The following is a 19,624-nucleotide window of genomic DNA, read 5'->3' as shown; positions in this document are numbered from 1 at the left end:
ATATAGTAAATTGATGAGCAGGATGGGCACATAACGGGCCAATAGTTTTGTTTTATTATGTTTACCTAGAACCATCCACCTCCACTCTGGGAAAACAGTCATATGTTTTTCAAGCTGATTTAGATCCCTATGTATTGCTACAAATGGTGTGTGGTTCCTAGCTGGTTGCAGGTCCCAGTTTTGCCACTTTGAGCCTTGCTTGCTTCCCCATACAGAATTTCATCCTTGGCAAAAGAAGGTCGCTATAGCCTAAGTATGATAGTCTTGTGCATGCGCCTTCTACTTGGTGATATGCTGGAAACTGTGTGGGCCTCCAAGATATAGCAAAAAGAGTGTAGATCTGAAAATAAATGCCCTAAATATGCAGGTAGCTTCGTTTGACCAGAAAAATAGGAACAATGAATGCATAAGTAAATGGTGAAGTATAGAACAAGGAAATGAATTTGTGTATTCTGGCAGAAAATTTTAAAAAGGGAACTGGAAACTGTTTAATACTATATGTGCAAATGTTGATAGAAGACAAAGAAGAAAAGAATGCTGAAAGAAGCAAAAATGGTTGTATACGAGTGTCCTGTCCTACAGTACAGTACACAAGTGAGAGGCAAATATATCAAGAGAAACATGATAGTAAATCGAATGCAGGAGGAAAGGGTTACTTAAGAGGTAGAGGTAGTCTTCAATTTACGACCATTTGTTTCACAATGGTTCAAAGTTAAAACGGCCTTGGAAAAAAATGACTTACAACCTGTAGTTGCACTTACAATTGTTGCATCACCAGTCACATTAATGCAATTTGGTTGCTTGGCAGCCAATTCACATTTATGACTGATTGTAGCATCCTATGATCGTATGATCGTGATTTTCAAAATTTCTAGCTAGAAAAATGTTCATTGGGGAAGCTGGATTTGCTTAACAGCTGCAATTCACTTAATGACTTTATGCCATAAAAATTATCATCTGATTTGACTTAGGACTGCAAGGACTTCAGGCAGAAATTGTGATCCCAATTGCAGTATAAAGCACTGTGAAGTGGTATATAAGTCTAAGTGCTATTGCTATTACTTGTTTGTGGGTAAAACAAGAACAGAGACAGGTATGAACGGGCCTGAATGAATATAAATTGAACACAAAGTGAATGAACAGTACAGCGTAATTGCACTGAAGTGGTGGTTTTGTCAGAAAAAATAACTGAAGATGCAAGACAAACATGAAGGTAATGTCAGGAGCCTAATGACATGCAAAAGCCCTGGTTGAGAAAGAAAATCACTCCATCCATCTGGCAGACAAACTCCATTTATTGTGAATTACAAATTCAGCATACTGGTTTTATGGTAGGTATTCAGATGTAAGGATTCCAAAGTGTATTTAAAAAAACAAACAGCCAAACCACAAACAGACCCAAGACTTCTTCTTTTATGATTCTGATCCAGCCGGTAAGCCCCCGTGAAATTATGTAAACTTGATGATTCACAAAAGCAATGGAGCTTGGATACCGCTATTCCATCTTAAAAAAAAAAAAAAAAAAACTAAAAAGGACAAACAGATGCAATAAAAATGTAAACCTGTATACAGAAATTAACCATTCTCAAGCTATTGTCGCATTTGGAGTGGGCTATAAATTTTAAATAAAGCTCACTTCACTCCACCCAAAGTATGATGTAAAAAAAAGAACCCTAATCATCATGTGATTTGTAAATTCAAACTTACTTTAAAAAAAACTTTTATGGTTTACTATATACAGGTCAAATAATATGGATGTTAAAGACTTGGAGTGAAGTGACTGAAGCACACCAGATAATCCTCTCTGGAGAGGCTTCTGGGTTCAAATGAAGCCTTCTTCCCCATTGCCCGCAATTCAGCAAGTGCTTGTTCTCTAGCTTTAGACTTCTTGAGAAGGGAGGGAGAAGGTTGAAGAGCATCAAGTAGCCCTTCCCAACGTGTGATTTTCCAGATGTGTTGGGATTGTAACTTCTCAGATTTCCAATGCATCTGGAAGGTACCAGCTGGGCTACAGAAAGTGACCCTCTGCCCTCCTTGGTTAGTGCACCTAGGGCAGGGGTAGGCAACCTTGGCTCTTTTATGACTCATGGACTTCAACTCCCAGAATTCCTGAGCCAGCCATGCTGAGGGAACGGGAGTTTCCAAGCTGAGCCATGCTGGCTCAGGAATTCTGGGAATTGAAGTCCACGAGTCATAAAAGAGCCAAGGTTGCCTACCCCTGAGCTAAGCCGACACTTGTTTCTTCTTTCTTCAGAAAACCTGTAGCATAATCCAAAAACTGGCTTAGGGCCAAGGGCTACTATACTTGTGCACAAAATTGTATGGCAATGGGAAGGATGGTGCCCTATTTATTTTCTAAAGCGAGAATGTGAGACATGTATACAGACCTGATAAAAAGCAAAATCAGTGTGCAATAAAGTGGGGAAAAAGGATACCCAACAGCGCGTGTGCATGTATTTCTTGTGTGGTAATTATGGTAGTTCTATATAAATTAGCTATATTGTTTTATACATGTGACCTATGACCTAAAACTTTTTTTCTTCCCTCTTTAAAACTATAATTTTATTCGCTCATCTTATTATTATTTTTTTAAAAAAACAAAATCTAATACTTCTCTTGCCATGTCCCTAATGGCAATTATGGAATATTAATATAAAAGGTGTGTATTCTTTTTTTTTAAAAAAAAAAGTTGTGATATTGGCTAGTTATGTACGTTTATAGCTAAATGAAGTAAATAAGTATTAAAAGCCTTCTATCATTAGTAGTGCCTTATACATAACATTTAGAAAAGCAAAATGTATATATTCTAAAACTGTTAACTATTTTTTTAAAAAAATACAAACAAAAAGGAGAGAGATACATTATCAGTACCACTGCGGATTGCCATTGTCCAAATTCAAAGTATTAACTATAACTTACCAAAGGGAGCGGGGGAATGCTACTTCAAACTATGAAAGTTGTATTGATGATGCTAATTCATTATGGACTAGTTACGGAAAGAAATGGCCAACTCAGCATGTTTCTTCCATGCCTTACTCTAAAGTGCTGAAAGGAAAAAAAATGGGGCTCATCTCACTTAGGTATGGGAAGGATATTTGTGTGGGATCCTTGCATCTCCTCTACTTTCCTTTCATGGAAAGTAAGACTCCTTGGCTTTGCACATGACCTTATGGATGGAGAAGATGCTCTCCACTTACAGGTATGTCCCAAACAAAATGAAAGTGATGGATTAGCCACTCCACCAACAACATCCGTGGCATCCTCTTAATCTGTAATATAATGCTGGAGCGCAAAAGGGAAGGCCACCGTTCTATCAAAGGTGGTGGACCATCAAAGATGGTGAACCTATCATATAGTGTTCTATGGACCACGATAGGCTTAGAGAATTATACCAAACCTTTCTACACTCAAGTCAACAATAAGTCAATAGTAGCAAAGAGGTTGACTCTGCCTTGACTCTTGAGGGCCCACTGATCAGGTGCTTTGCTTGTGAATGGACCAGCCTGTGTTCCGCCTATCCTGGCCCTGTGTTTGCCTCACCTATTTGGGATAGGACTCACAAGTGGAAGGTGTGCACAGCAGATGTCCTCTCCTACATGTTGAATGTTTCTAGTCTGGACACACAGTTTGTTAGACTTCTTCAGTAGAAGTGTCTCTCTTTCACAGCATGGATTTCTTTGAGGAACAAGGCTCTTGTTACAAGGCACTACTATTAAGACAAATGTTTTAAGACTGAATATTAAATACAGTGCTAATATACATGGTTTCCTTAAAAACTGGGATAATGTAGCCAACCCCCCGCCCCCCCAATAAACCAACAAAAACAAACATAAATATATATAAAAAGAAGAGGACAAATTTAGCACTTCTGTTTTTGAAAACCGAATTGGTCCAGCGTAATTGGTGGCTTCCTTAAGGCTCCTTTTCAAATTGTCTCAAACCTGCTGAAAGAAAGAAAAGTGGTGGAGTTGCCTCAAATCACCAGAAATGTCACCATTTGGGGCTTAGTTGGAAAACCCTTACTTGTCCAAGGACTTGCTTAGGTTGCAATGCTAAAATCAAATTTTAAGGACTATACCATCTTCCTTTCTTGCTCATTCTCCACAATCTTCTAGAAGAATCAGAATCAGAATAGAACTGGAAGGGACCTTGGAGGTTTTTTAGTCCAACCCTCTGCTCAAGCAGTAGACCCTGTACTATTTCAGACAGGTGGCTGTTCAGTTTCTTAAAAAATCTCCAGTAATGAAGGACCCACAACTTCTGAAGGCAAGCTGTTCCACTGGTTAACTGTTCTCACTGTTAGGAAGTTTCTCCTTAATTCCTGATTGCTTCTCTCCTTGATTAGTTTTCATCCATTGTTTCTTGTCTTGCCTTCTGCTGCTTTGGAGAATAAGTTGACCCTCTCTTCTTTGTGGCAGCCTGTCAAATACTGGAATACTGCTATCATGTCACCCCAAGTCCTTCTTTTCCCTAGACTAGACATGCCCAATTCTTGCAACTGTTCTTCATATGTTTTTCTCTCCAGGCCCTTAATCATCTTAATGCTCTTCTTTGCACTTTTCCCCAAAGTCTCAACATCTTTTTGTAATGTGGTGACCAAAACTGGATGCAGTATTCCAGGTGTGGTCTTACTAAGGATTTATAAAGTAGTACCAATATTTCATGTGATTTTGATTTCCAATAGGTTCACTTTTAACTACCACTTATTGCTTCTTTTCAAAAGACAAATTAGTTAAACCTAGTGTTTAAAGCAGTGGTTCTCAACCTTTTTAATGCCGCGACCCCCAACCGGTCGTAAGTCGAGGACTACTCAACCGGTTGTAAGTCGAGGACTACTCAACTGGTGCAGCACCGTTTGCAGAATGGGACTTGGCGGGCTCAGCAGGGCAGAGACAGCCTGGACAATTCCTATTGGCTTTTGAAAGCCAATAGAATTAGACTCTATTCAAGAGAGTCTATTCTATTGGCTTTCAAAAACCAATAGAATAAAAGGGAGTAGCACAGCTAAGGAAAAGGGGAAAAAAATGGCGGACTGCATTGTTTGGCGACCCCCGTGAAATGGTCGTTCGACCCCAAATGGGGTCCCGACCCACAGGTTGAGAACCACTGGTTTAAAGGGTCCATACTTTTTACTGCTCCCAGCTCAAATTTTACCTCCTCATTCATATGGAACGCAATCTTTTAGTATATTGAGCTGCAAAATTGGGTTTGAATCAGCTTATTCTTGGGTAAGTAAGCATATCTCAGTACTGGTATAATGCCTGAAAAGAAATGGATCCTGCAGAGAACCATTTAAAAGATTTCAAAAGGCTCATTAATACCTACTTAAGTTGGAGATGCTTAATTAGACCAGTAAGGAGCTGAACAGGAAGGAAATAAAAGTAATTGTTTCTTCATAGTGGGCAGGAATGTGAACAGAAAGACCATGATATATCTTACATTAACCTATAAAGTGCTTGGCTAGATTCTTGTTTATAAATGGATCCAGACACTGCTGTATGCAAACCATGGTTATGGCATTGGATCGTGTTGAGCAAACCCATCTAATAATAGCTTATTCACCTATGGCCAAGCCAATCATAGCTTCACGTGATAGGTGAGCCAATTCACAGGCAAATTTACCCAATGTTGGGGGGCAGGAAAGAAAAGACAATAGCTGGAATACTACATAAAAGGAGAGCTGAGTTGAAGATACAGCAATAATAAAGAGGACCATAGGAAGAACAATACAATATTCAATGGGTAGCTCACATCTTCAGAGGCTTTGAAACTAGCCAGGAATCTGAATGATCTGCTGTTTGCCTCTTATAGATTCCAGCCAAAAAGCCCCATTTGCCATCAGGGACAGGCCACTGAGGAGGGGAGACTGTCTGACAATCCTATTAATATTATTCCAAAATTGAGGCTTGGGCCCCTTGTTCAGACCACTGAACACTGAAATGCTCGCTTTTGCTTACCATTGGTCTCCAGCTTCCTTCCTGCTGCTGTGACCTGATTCAAGAAAAGAGAAATAAAAAAAAAAGGTTAGAGAAACATAAAGTGTTTATTAGCAGTAAATACTGGATTTTTATTTTTCATTTTTTGGTTGGTAGATCTTAACGATGTGGATATGGTGTACAAAGAACGCAATGAATGAGAGATAAAATAAACCATAATAGGCCTGTCTATTGATCAGTTCCCCTTTGTGGGCTGGATGTCTTTGTAAATAAACAGTTGGAGGATAATAGTAGTAGTAGTAGTAGTAGTAGTAGTAGTAGTAGTAGTAGTAGTAAAGTTGGAAGGGACCTTGGAGGTCATCAAGTCCAACCCCCTGCTCAGGCAGGTAACCCTATACCATTTCGGACAAATGGCTGTCCAGTTTCTTCTTAAAAACTTCCATTGTTGGAGCATTCACCGCTTCTGGAGGCAGGCTGTTCCACTGGTTAATTGTTCTAACTGTCAGGAAATTTCTCCTTAGTTCTAGGTTGCTTCTCTCCTTGATTAGTTTCCACCCGTTGCTTCTTGTCCTGCCTTCAGGTCCCTTGGAAAATAGCTTGACTCCCTCTTCTTTGGGGCAGCCCCTGAGATATTGGAATACTGCTATCATGTCCCCCCTCGTCCTTCTTTTCATTAAACTCCTTGATCCTCAGTTGTTACTAGATTCATAGATGACATCTCTGATGAGAAGCATGTCTGCACAATTCCACCTAGTGCACAGCTGTCACTTCGTGAATTATCATATCTGAGGACAGTTATGCATTTATTTCATCTTGCTAGACTACTGCAATATACTTTACATAGGATTACCTTTGAAAAATAAGAAAATGTTGCAATTGATGGAAATGGGGCACCTAGATCACTAACCAATGCAAAGTTCATAAGTTCATACAGGGGTTTCATACAATGCCTATAATGAAATCTCAACTGTTTACCAAGCACAATTTAACACATTTAATTGACCTTTAAACCCCTACTTGGGATAGGAGCTGACTATCTAAGAGAGTCTCTCTCCCATTGTAAAATTGAGTGTTCAAATCTGCAGAAGAGGAGTTTTTGAAAATGCCTGTGTCCTCAAGGAAGCAGGACTTATGCATTGTTCTCAGGCATTAAATGCCCTTCTTGGCCAGTTTCCTCCACTTCCTTGGTATTAAGAAAACAGCTAAGGCTTTAATGGTTAATTTATATTAGAATCAAGTTTCATTTTAAATGTTTGTTCAACTAATATTAGCCACCTTCGATGGAATAGAAAGACAGGACAATAAAAATAGTTTGGGATCTATTCTACATTATTCTCCTAGATTTGGCAATTAAGTCAGTGAAATTCAGCAGGGCAGTTGAAGGGGACTTCAGAGATTATACCACCACCCCACTCCCCAAAATGGAATAGGAACAGATGGGGTGGTCACCTTTGATGGAGAAGGGGTCTTCTCAACCGACTGCTTTTCCCAAAGGTTGCGTTTGCCAGATACATCTCCAGGTCTTAAGTCCTATTTCCAAAAGAAAACAAAGCAAGCATTTGAAACAAAGAACGGGGCAAATATACGTATGTATGTATGTATGTATGTATGTATGTATGTATGTATGTATGTATCAAACTTCGTGCTATTTAAACAAACCTTCCCCAAAGGTGAAACCATGAGACTTTTAAATCGTTTCTTTCAAAAAATAGGTCCACACATAACTTGACATACATAAATGGGCTGGAACTGGAAGGTCACGGTGTTGCAGAAGAGTTTTAAAACTGATTTACCTGACTCAGTTTAAAAGCAAACAGTCAATCCGAAAGAAGAACAGAACAACGGAGATATGTAGAGAATTCCAGCCAAGAAGATGGCGAAAGAGGGAAGAGAAGAAAGCAGTTGACTGAGAAAGAAGGAATGGAGAGAAAGGACAGATTAGTATCAACTCACGTCTATGAATAATTCTACTATAGTCTACTTATAATGTCCAGCCTTCTTATATGAAATATTTATCTCTGAGCTATGAACATCTGGCTGCTAGTTTTGAATAGAGAAGAACGTAGAAACAGCAGATTGATAACATACCACAGCTATCGAAACCACCACTTTAGCTCCAACAGTAGGTTGCAATTTCCATTTGGTTGCAAATTATAAAAAATATAATCTAAACACGCTGGAGAACATCAGGTTGAGTAAGGATGCCCTTGGTACACTCAAAACAGGGACAACCTTCTGAACACTGGGTTCTCACATTATAGTTTTTATCATTCACAAATGGTAAGGAATAATAATAATAATAATGATAATAATAATGACAATATAATAATGATGATGATGATGATGATAATGATAATAATGATAATAATGATAATAATGATAATAATGATGATAATGATAATGATAATGATAATGATAATAATAATAATAATAATAATAATAATAATAATAATAATAATAGAGTTGGAAGGGACGTTGGAAGTCATCTAGTCCAACCCCCTGCTCAGGCAGGAAACCCTATACCATTTCGGACAAATGACTGTCCAGTTTCTTCTTAAAAACTTCCAGTGTTGGAGCATTCACCGCTTCTAGAGACAGGTTGTTCCACTGGTTAATTGTTCTAACTGTCAGGAAATTTCTCCTTAGTTCTAGGTTGCTTCTCTCTTTGGTTAGTTTCCATCCGTTGCTTCTTGTCCTGCCTTCAAGCGCTTTGGTTCAATAGGTTCAAATATACACCACATCTGCATTATCCATGATGTGCTGACTACTCGCCTGTTCTGTTCTAAGACAGCACTAGACTAAAACCCTGAACTCCTCTGTCAACTGCCTGGGCAATCAATCAGTGATGATGGCAAGGACAAGAAATTATTGAAATAAAGATAAGCCAATGTGGATGAGCATCCCAAATCCGAAGGCAGTAATATCTACCAAAATAGTACTGAAGTTCTCTTTCTTTCCTGTAAAGGTTATTAAGCTTCTATTTTATTTTATGATACTACTGAAAAAAAAGAGGAGCAAGTACTCACTGATGGTTTTGAAGCAGCTGATTTGTTGCTTTCTGGGGTCTTAGTTAACCATTCATTGATGCGACTGGAGACTCCAACCTTTAGCCCAGCTGTTTCCTGCAGAACATTTGTTTGTAAATAGAATTGGAAACTTCTTGGTAAGAATGAACAGCCCTACAGATTGAAACAGCTGATCACCCAAATCTATATGTTTTAGTGTGTAAGAGTGCTAAATCTCATAAACATCTGTGCAATTTCACAAGAACACATATGAGAAGTCCTACAGTTCAGAAGTTTACCAATCCATGAACTCTTATGCCGAAGCTTTGTTTCATAGCTTCAATACTCAGAGCGATGTCTCCGTGAAACACCATCTCAGAAACAGAATTAAAAAATACCTTTCAAAAAGCAAAACTTCCTTTCCTGTTTGAAGTTCAGAATCTGCATTTTCACTAATTACCTCAGGTCTTATTTATATGCCTTGCCTTGACTGACCTGGGAACTGCAGAGTCAGTCACAAGGGCAGGAAGGTCTGAAGGATGACATGTACCTTATTGGGTGTCCCCATTCCAGAGGGTGATGAAAACACATTGCCTTTCTCCCACATGCTCTTGATGTTGCGCACTCCCTCAGCAGGAACTGGGAGGTCAGAGGCAGCTGGCTTGGCGGCCTTTGCAGCTTTGTTGCCCTGCAAGAAGCAACTGGTGAGTCAGGATAGCTGCCCCAATGGGCCACCACTCTTTTTTCATCCTCCTACTTTACCAGTGCTATTGGGCTACAACCTGGCTCAATCTCACCAACTTACAAACCAACAATCAGACGGACCGATGGCCAAAATAAATCCACAACAATTTCCCCAAGTTCATTTTAAGTTGATCTCTTAAATACACTTCACACAAAGGCCACTGAAAGGAAGACTGAAACAAAGGCTCAGGCAGTGAGGGGAGCTTAAGCGAATGGGGTATTTGAATGAAATGTACTTTATTTGTTTGCTAGATTTATCCCATCTTTCTCCAGAAACTTAAAAAGGTAAAGGAGTCCCTGCAGATTTTATTCTGCTAGTCCAGGGGTAGACAACCTTGGCTCTTTTATGACTGGTGGACTTCAACTCCCAGAATTCCTGAGCCAGCATGGCTCAGTTTGGAAACCTCTCCCTTTTCCCTCAGCATGGTTGGCTCAGGAATTCTGGGAGTTGAAGTCCACGAGTCATAAAAGAGCCAAGATTGCCTACCCCTGTGCTAGTTGTTGCCGACTATAGCGGATGGTTCTCATCTCCATTTCTAGGCCATTGAGCCAGTGCTATCCAAAGACATTTCCATGGTCATGTGACCAGTATGATGTCATGGAGTGCTATTGCCTTCCCACTGAAGTGGTGCCTGTTTAACTACTTGCATTTGCATGCTTCGAACTGCTAGGTTAGCAGGAGCTGAGGAGAGGACGGGTGCTCACCTTGTCACATGGTGCTGGGGACTTGAACCTGGGCTGCCAGCTTTCTACCCGGCAAGCCCAACATCTGAACCACTGAGCCAATGTGACACCCCCAGAAACTTAAGGCAGTATATAATTTCTCCCTACAAAAAGCTTTGTAAGTTGGGTTGACTGAGGGTAACTGGCCCAAATGAGTTTCCATGGTTGAAGACAGTCTTAAAGCTGAGGCTCTCTGGGTCCTACTCAACAGGCTAATCTGTACATCATACATTGAGACAGAACTCATAAGCTTAAATAAATATCCATTGCTCCATCTCTTCCAAGGAATTCTAGAGTATTTAATGACATGTTTTAAAAAATCTTGGTCTAGGAAAAATGTTTGATTTGTCCTGACCACAGTGGTCAATCAGAAGAGCATGGGAAATTGAGAAGATGAAAGCCACTCACCTCAATTGCGCTGGTATATTGTTCCAACCTACTGTCTATCTTGGAGACAATTGGAGTCGTGTGAGTAGGTTTCATGCCACTGTGGAAAGAATGAAATGACAGAGACTTGTCAGTTCATATCCTGCGCATTAAACTTTCATTATAACCTTTTTCTTTATGTTTGAGCTCTTTACCTCTTCTGGGCAGATTTGTTCAAGAACTCTGCACGTTCTTCTATCTAAAGAAAAGAGGCAGAGAAGAAAATAAAAGGGAGATCTACAAATATCACAGAACCTGAAAGAGGTTTAAATAATGCAATGGTTTACATATGCGCAACAAATATAGCAAGGGTGTAGCACATATCACAACAGCACAATGAAATGGAGAGAAGGATCAGGGCCTTACATTTACGAGGGCCAACTTTGGATCCTAAAATGTCACAGGGTTTGTAAGAAAAAAAATTAACAGAGCAATAATGCTAAGATGAAGTAGCTTTAAAAAGTCACCCCAGGGCAGAAAAGAAAAGCAGAATCACTCCACATGCAGCCGCCATCCAGAAATGAAACCAGATGTTGTAAAAGTTAAAGAACTGAAAACAGCAGCCCTCTGTTTTTGTTTCTCTAAGAATATTTAGGGGTCTAAAATGCATGCCACTCCATTCTGACATCCCTCTCCCCCCAGTCTGACATCCTCTTTCGCATTTATCAGGTGACAAAACTATATGTTAGAAGACTTAAAAGTGATGTCAGATGTTATTGAAAGCACATCTCGCTCGAACTATCCATATACATTAGACCAGGGCTGCCTCTTCTTAGCACCTGTAGTACTGATTATGCAGATGGTTCTTGAAATCTCCTTTGATAAAAGTTACTAACAGAGTGAAGCCAAAAACATCAAACTACCTGAGATAACTTGAGGAAATAATTTGACCATCAGTTCTAAAAATGTCACAATCCCAAGTATTATTTAAAAAAAAAAAAAAAACTAACCACCTAGCTTCTTGTCTAATCTTCTCACTGCACAGTTCTATCTATAATACAATCCCAAATTTATCAACTACTCCACCTTACTACCCTAATTAAAAATCAATGTTGAACCATGGGGTTATATTTGAGATGTGATGGGGAATTGTGTAAAACAAGACAGGAGGAACCCATTCTAAAATACAGAGGAAAGAAGTGAAAGATTTCATAAACAAAATGGATTGCATAACGAATTGAGAAATCTTAATTGTCACAAACTGGAATGTTAAGATTAAAGAATTCTTGAATCTCTACATTCATTGTCCAAGGAGGATTACCATACCATGATGTTGTGCTGCTTTTCAGAGCCACCAGAGGGCAGCAGAACAGAAGTAAAGTTTGTTTTTCCATCATCTCAACTCTCTTAAGAGTTGTTTAAAAATTACAAATTTCCCACACTGATAACACTTGCAAGCCACCAGTTGTAGCAAGTTCTTGTTGCTCTTATTTTTGCTTTAACCTGCAAGCACATACAAGAAAATGCTACAAGGGGATTAATGAATTACTATCTGTGGATAATCTGTGTGGCTTTTTATATAGAGGGAAGGGGTGAATAATTAGATGACAACGTTCATTGCATCTGAAGTAGGTCCCAGATGTTCTGCTCCTTTTTCATGACTTGCATTTTCATTTCAAAATCCACACTTTTCCCAAACCAACAATAGATGTTGCTTCAGAAATGTCAGGACACCAGGTACGGATTTTGCAACTCCTGGTAGAAAAGATTGAGTGATTCAGTTTTAGTTAAAGCAAATATAAACTTCCTTGTTTGGCATGTCCAAAACTCAGCAATCCATATGATTTCTCAAACCTTGAATGCTTTCACAATGCTTTAAAACTGTTTCAGTATTAGCTCTAAAATGTATGTGTAAAACTAAAGTGTGCTTGTTACACTGCAGGTTTGTTCAGAATTAGAAAACTGCTTTAGGCAAGCATATGGTTAAGTATCTGACTAAAGGAAAGTTTGTTTCAATTAAATTTGCATCCTAACTTTTACAATTCTTTTTAAAACCCAGCTTTTATCCATGAAAGTAGTGATATACAAAAAGGTGTTTTCGACTATAGCATCTTTTGTAATGTTCTTCTTGGAAAGAATTCTCATTTCTATACTAGGGACAGAGCTAGTTGCACAAAACATTCATATTTATCAGGCTTGTATCTCCTTTTGCTGGCAGTTTTAATGCTATTGGCTGGCTTGTTTTTTTTTATTCAAAGAGCAGTATAAATATGCTATCACATAATATAATATTATAATCGTTGTTTCTTTTCTGTTTGGTGTGGTGAGACTCATCTGCTAACAGGATTCAGTAGAACAAAGAGGCCAGTGACTGATCAACACTATACACACTCTTAGGAAACAAAAGTCACCACAACAGCAAGCCAACAACATGCCCACAACTGAAAATTGGTAAGAAACATACGGTAAACAGAATTACAAAATATATCTGTAAAATAAGATGGAAAGCATAGCATTAAGAAAATGCTCTTGCGCTTTGCCTTAAATTAGGAAGTTGAACTCCAGTCTTTTTTTTTTAACTTCTGTTTTCGAAATTTGATGTTATTCTATTCATAAAAACAATAAGGTGAAATCCTATGAGATAAAATAAATGGTAAAAGTCCATCAACATATAGTTTCATGCTCACACTAAGCCATGGTTTATGTAATAAGCTACATTTGCCTAGATTCACAAAAAGGTACATCATGAAAGAACCCAGCCAAGGCAGAGAATGTTGTAGCAATCCAATTCTAATCCATTTTAAGAAAATCCAAAAATAGTTGTGCAGTTATCCCCTCTTCTTCAAAGGTCACCAGGTGGTCTAAGACAACTCACTACAGCCACCTCGCTACGCCACAACTCGTCACGGGACAAGAGTTACACTAACATCAATGAATAGAATAGAATAGAATAGAATAGAATAGAATAGAATAGAATAGAATAGAATAGAATAGAATAGAATAGAAGGGAAGGGAATAATGAATGGAACGGAACGGAAAAGAACAGAACAGAATAATGAATAAAATAGAATAGAAAATAGAATGCAGAATAGAGAAGAGAATAATGAATAGAATAGAATAGAAACAGAATAAAATAGAATAGAATTAGAGAATATAAAGAATAGAATATAGAATAGAATAGAATAGAATAGAATAGAATAGAATAGAATAGAATAGAATAGAATAGAATAGAATAGAATAGAATAGAATAGAATAAGAGAATATAAATGGAATGGAATAGAATAGAGTAGAATAGAATAGAAGAGCTGAAAGGGACCTTGGAGGTCTTCTAGTCCAACCCCCTCCTCAAGCAGAAGACCTTATACCAGGGGTAGGCAACCTTGGCTCTTTTATGACTCATGGACTTCAGCTCCCAGAATTCCTGAGCCAGCATGGCTCAGCTTGGAAACCTCTCCCTTTTCCCTCAGCATGGCTGGCTCAGGAATTCTGGGAATTGAAGTCCACGAGTCATAAAAGAGCCAAGGTTGCCTACCCCTGCCCTATACCATTTCGGACAAATGGCTGTCCAGTTTCTTCTTAAAAATCTCCAGTGTTGCAGTATTCACAATTTCTGGAGGCAAGTCATTCCACTGATTAATTATTCTAAGTGTCAGGAAGTTTCTCCTTAGTTCTAGGTTGCTTCTCTCGATTAGTTTCCATCCGTTGCTTCTTGTCCTGCCTTCAGGTGCTTTGGAGAATAGTTTGACTCCCTCTTCTTTGTGGCAACCCCTGAGATACTGGAACACTGCTATCATGTCCCCCCCTCGTCCTTCTCTTCATTAGACTAGACATTCCCAATTCCAGTAAGCATTTTTTTATGTGTTTTAGCCTCCAGTCCCCTGATCATCTTTGTTGCTCTTCTCTGTACTCTTTCTAGAGTCTCAACATCTTCTTTACATTATAGTGACCAAAAATGGATGCAGTATTCTGAGCGTGGCCTTACCAAGATATTGTAAAGTGATATTAACACTTCACATGATCTTGATTCTATCCCTCTGTTAACGCAGCCTAGCACTATGTTGGCTTTTTTGGCAGCTGCAGCACACTGCTGGCTCATATTTAAGTGATGTATTCATTTTAGGTTTATTTCTCATGTGAAGTATTGATATACAACCCCATCTTTTTACATATTGCCTTTAAAATGTGCATTGTCTTTGATTTGGGAACACATTAAATTTATAATCCTTATGGGAAAAAATGGTTTGATACTCATCATTTTTGATACTTGTGCCTCCTGGAATCAACTAACGAGAAGTACCAAGGTACCACTCTAGTCAAAATAACGAGGTCACCTTTTGTCTTTTCAGTGATTGTTCCCACTAAAAAGAAGAAATATACATTCTAACGGAACTCAGCCCTTGCATGGATGAGACCGTCATTGTTCCCTCTCTACCTTAATTCAATTTCCAGAAAGTTGTTTGGGTTTTTGAAGTCTGCCCAATTCATTCAGCATGCAAAACCTTTTTTCCACAGGGATGGTGAATATTGGTACCTCCCTCTCTCTCAAGCTTTGTTTTGACATACGATTGTTGTGACTAAAGAAGCCCTAACACACAAAAGTCTAAGACATTGATGGTGTTTGTGCAATCTGAAAATTTCATCACAATGACAAAATCAATTTTTGTGATGAACTAATGCATGCTCTGCCCTGTAGGATATGTGTCTGATGCCACAATACATATACAAAGTGCTTTTAGAGACCGAGTGCCCAAAAACTGGGCCCGCCCCCACTCCCCACTCTGCCCCCCATCCCCCACCCTGGCTGCCCACAGGACCATTCACCGCCTCCAGGGCCCGCCGCAGATCACCCAGGCAGCCCAGCAGCGCTATGGCAGCCACACCCTCTGCCTGCACCCTGCAGCATCAACTGCATGATGGGGTGTGAGGGCAGAGTTTTGTCTATGCTGCCTGGCTGCCATGTCCTTAGCTGCGCTGCTCCGTGTAGGCCACGCTCGAGGGCGAGTCTCCTTCAGGGGGGCTGCTGGAGAGGAGGGGGTCACGGGGGGAGGCAAGGCTGGGGCAATGGCACGTGTGCCCACAGAGAGGGCTCCAAGTGCCGCCTCTGGCACCTGTGCCATAGGTTCGCCACCACTGGTCTAAGAGCTTTGCACAGAATAAGAGGAGCAATGGATTCAGAAGATGCAGCTGCATTATATAACGATGCTTCTAGGTGTTGTTATATCAGCACATACAATGCACAGGGTTGATTTTTGTACAGCCATTATGATGACAACTGGAATGTCTTTCACAGATACTTGATCCAAATGGCGTGGCATCAGCAGCTGGAAGGAGTCTTACCTTGAGAGCAGAACCTTTTGGAGTGAAACATTTGAAAGGCTTCTTCTCCTCACCCTGGGCTTCATCTGGCATCTTCTGGCGTTTCTCAGCGGCTTCTGCCCTTCTTCTCTCAATTTCTTCCTTCAGCCGCCTTTTCTCCTCCTGCCCAAAAAAAAAAAAAAAAAAAAAAAAAAACCATAAGAGGGAACCATTTAATTGCCTATATAGCAATTTTAACTAATCCTTAAGATTCGAAAGTGGCAATAAGGAACAAGTCCAGCTGGTGTTGGGTATCAACAAGTAGGAGAAAATGATGAAAGAACGGTTGTGATGCAAGATTTAGCACTTTGTATATGTATTGTGGCATCAGACACATATCCTACAGGGCAGAGCATGCATTAGTTCATCACAAAAATTGATTTTGTCATTGTGATGAAATTTTCAGATTGCACAAACACCTTTCACTACTAGCCACCATTACGCAAAAATGTACGTAAAACTTGAGACATCTAAACCTACCATCAAAGAGTGTAAACATTTTACATTCAATGGCTGACCGCTGTCTGTGTCAGTTTCTATGCAAATATGGATATGGACAGTTGCTCTTAAATATTGTTCAAAATGTGTCCAGTTTTTGGATACAATTCACAGATAACTAATCTGTATGTTCATTTAATTAGCAACACATCTGAGTGGTTCCAGGATGGGCACGACTGCTAGAGATCATACAAAAAGATGGAACAGGGAGCAATTAAATGCCCATTGTGCTAAGCCATAATATGTTTCAAATATGGTATGTTAAATAAATCAGTGCCCTGGTTCATTTATGATTCTAAACTCAAAACTACAGTGTTGGAATTCTCAGACTCTGGGGATAAAAATGGGTATTTCCAAAATATTGCAGAACAAGAAAGATGGAGTATTCTTAGACTCTGGGAATAAAAATGGATATTTCCAAAATATTGCAGAACAAGAAAGATAGAGTAAATGACTGGACACATGGTTTATAATCCACAATGGAAGCATCCATGTAGTATATTAATTCAAACAAATCACACAGAATCGCTTCTTGGATCTTCGTGCATTCACTCTGCTAAGCTAAAACTGAATGAACCACCGCCTGAGTTGAAACACACCAAATGTTAAGGTGTAAGCCTACAAAGAGAGTAGCAGATTCATATATCACCCTAAGTCAGAATTAAACTGCTCTATCACTTTTGGCTAAACCCAATGGCTGCAACATGATTATTCATCACTGAACTAACCTATTTTCTTTCTTCATACAGTATAGTGAATTACAGGTTAACTAGAAGGTTAGATTTACCCAAAAATGCTAAGACACACATTCAAAAATCAACACCAGCCAAGCTTACCAGGTTGTGTGAATTTATTTTATTTATTTATACCCCGCCTTTATTATTTTTTATAAATAGCTCAAGGTGGCAAACTTACCTAATATCTTTCCTCTTGCTATTTTCGCTACAAGAACAAACCTGTGAGGTGGATTGGGCTGAGACAGAGGGACTGGCTCAAAATCACTCCATCGGCTTCCATGACTAAGACAAGACTAGAATTTATAGTCTCCTGGTGAGTGGCCCAAAGCCACCTAGCCGGCTTTCATGACTAAGGCAGGGCTAGAACTCACAATCTCCTGGTGATTGGCCCCAAATCATCCAGCTGGCTTTCACACCTAAGGCAAGACTAGAATTTGCAATCTTTTGGTGATTGGCCCAGAATTTACCCAACTGGGTTTCATGCCTAAGACGGGATTAGAACTCACCATCTCCTGGTTGTTAGCCTGATTACTTAACCGCTAGGCCAAATCACTTGAGTCTTTAACTTATCTAATTAAGTGCCCTGTGCAAAGCCAGTTAAATCTGAAACCCAGGGACACGCCTACTCTAAGTTAGCATCCTTGCTCCCTTTCTGAACGCACTAGCTTTGTTACCTCTTCCCGAGCTTTCCTCTCGGCCTCGTCTTTCTTCCTTCTCTGTTCTTCGTCTTCCAGAATCTTCCTCCGTTCTTCACGCTTCTTCTTCAGCTCCTCCAGTTCCACCGCCGCCTCTTGTTGCTTCTGCTTCAGCTTCTCAAATTCTTCACTCTCATTTTCACCCCGCCGGCGGCGCAACTCCTCGACTCTCTTGCCGGCTTCCACCTGGGGCTTGGCGTCTTCGGATCCCGGCGTGGTTTTGAGCCCCGGTCGGCTGAGAAAGGAAGAGAAACGTTTTACGAAGAAGCCACCCGTCACTCACCGATTAGGGCCCACCCTGAAGAAAGAATTGTAATCCCCACTAGAGATTGGGTACAGCTGTGGATGGTATCTCTTCCTAAGGCAAACCTTGGTTTCAAGGACTCCCTCCGTTTTAAAACATCAAAATCCAAATCCTCTTTATAACGACTGCTTTTTGAAATACAGATAATCTTCAACTTACAACCATTCATTTAGTGACCAAAGCCTGGTGGCGCAGTGTTTAGAATGCAGTACTGCAGGCTACTTCTGCTGACTGCCAACTGCCAGCAGTTCAATAGTTCAATCCTGACCGACTCAAGGTTGACTCAGCCTTCCATCCTCCTGAGGTTGGTAAAATGAGGACCCAGATTGTTGGGGACAATATGCTGGCTCTGTAAACTGCTTAGAGAGGGCTGTAAAGCACTATGAGACGGTATATAAGGCTAAGTGCTATTGCTATTGCTATCTGAAGTTACAACAGCACCAAAAAATGTCTGACTGTTTTTCACCCTTATGACTATTGTAGCATTCCCATGGTCACGTGATCAAAATTCAGGCACTTGGCCTCTATTTATGACAGTTGCATTTCCCCAGGGTGATCTGATCGCCATTTGTAACCTTCCCAGCCGGCTTTCAACTAGCAAAGTCAAAACGAGGGAAGAAAGATTCGCTTAACGGCCACATGATTTCACTTAACAACTGCAGCGATTCATTTAACTGTGGGGGGAGAAAAGTGGTAAAATGGAGCTAAATTCATTTAACAACTGCCTTTACTGGGAGCCGTTGATTCCGATGGGTTAGAAAGGTAATAAGTAAAATATATTTAAAAAATAGAGGATAATTTTGAGTAAGGTTGTCCCCAGAATAATAATAATAAAAAAGCAGCAACACACATTTTCAAGGCAAATTTCTTCCCTTTGGTATGCAGGTGCAACACCAGGATGCAAAACTTGTGTTACACCTGGACGACCCTCTTTTGGGCCTCTGCCTCAGGAGAAAGGAATGAGGGGTTAAAGCAAAGCAGTTGTGTAATCGAACCACGAGATAAAGGGGAATGATGACTTTGGTAAGGAACACTGAGATGGGAGCCATTTGCATCAATCAATAGACTTGTATAAATGAAGGTAAGAAGTAAGTACAGGTAATCCATGACTTAGTAGTAGTAGTAGTAGTAGTAGTAGTAGTAGTAGTAATAATAATAATAATAATAATAATAATAATAATAATAATAATAATAATGATGTTGGAAGGGACCTTGGAAGTCATCTAATCCAACCCCCTGCTCAGGCAGGAAACCCTATACC

The 19,624-nt window shown here is 39.7% G+C and overlaps 1 protein-coding gene across 9 annotated transcripts in view; it reads right to left on the bottom strand.

Moving 5' to 3' along the window:
• Nucleotides 1-1,275: 1,275 nt before the first annotated feature.
• CALD1 (caldesmon 1) overlaps nt 1,276-19,624 on the bottom strand; it is a 201,478-nt gene continuing 183,129 nt past the window's right edge. For 6 of the 9 annotated variants that reach the window (XM_039368434.1, XM_039368597.1, XM_039369009.1 and 3 more), the window contains 9 exons: nt 18,039-18,294; nt 16,112-16,252; nt 10,990-11,033; nt 10,817-10,895; nt 9,492-9,629; nt 8,963-9,058; nt 7,386-7,466; nt 5,958-5,991; nt 1,276-3,944 (listed from right to left, as the gene is read on the bottom strand). In XM_039368434.1, the coding sequence (XP_039224368.1) occupies nt 3,913-3,944; nt 5,958-5,991; nt 7,386-7,466; nt 8,963-9,058; nt 9,492-9,629; nt 10,817-10,895; nt 10,990-11,033; nt 16,112-16,252; nt 18,039-18,294 (901 nt within the window). In that variant the 3' untranslated portion in view covers nt 1,276-3,912. Of the gene's footprint in view, nt 3,945-5,957; nt 5,992-7,385; nt 7,467-7,719; nt 7,843-8,962; nt 9,059-9,491; nt 9,630-10,816; nt 10,896-10,989; nt 11,034-16,111; nt 16,253-18,038; nt 18,295-19,624 lie in introns of those variants that run through there. The other 3 variants (XM_039368751.1, XM_039369092.1, XM_039368920.1) reach the window with 2 other exon arrangements.

The sequence above is a fragment of the Crotalus tigris genome, unplaced genomic scaffold (genome assembly GCF_016545835.1).
Source record: "Crotalus tigris isolate CLP2741 ecotype Arizona unplaced genomic scaffold, ASM1654583v1 scf7180000017541.2806704, whole genome shotgun sequence".
NCBI lineage: Eukaryota > Metazoa > Chordata > Lepidosauria > Squamata > Viperidae > Crotalus > Crotalus tigris.
This window is presented reverse-complemented; position numbering and strand designations above follow the sequence as displayed.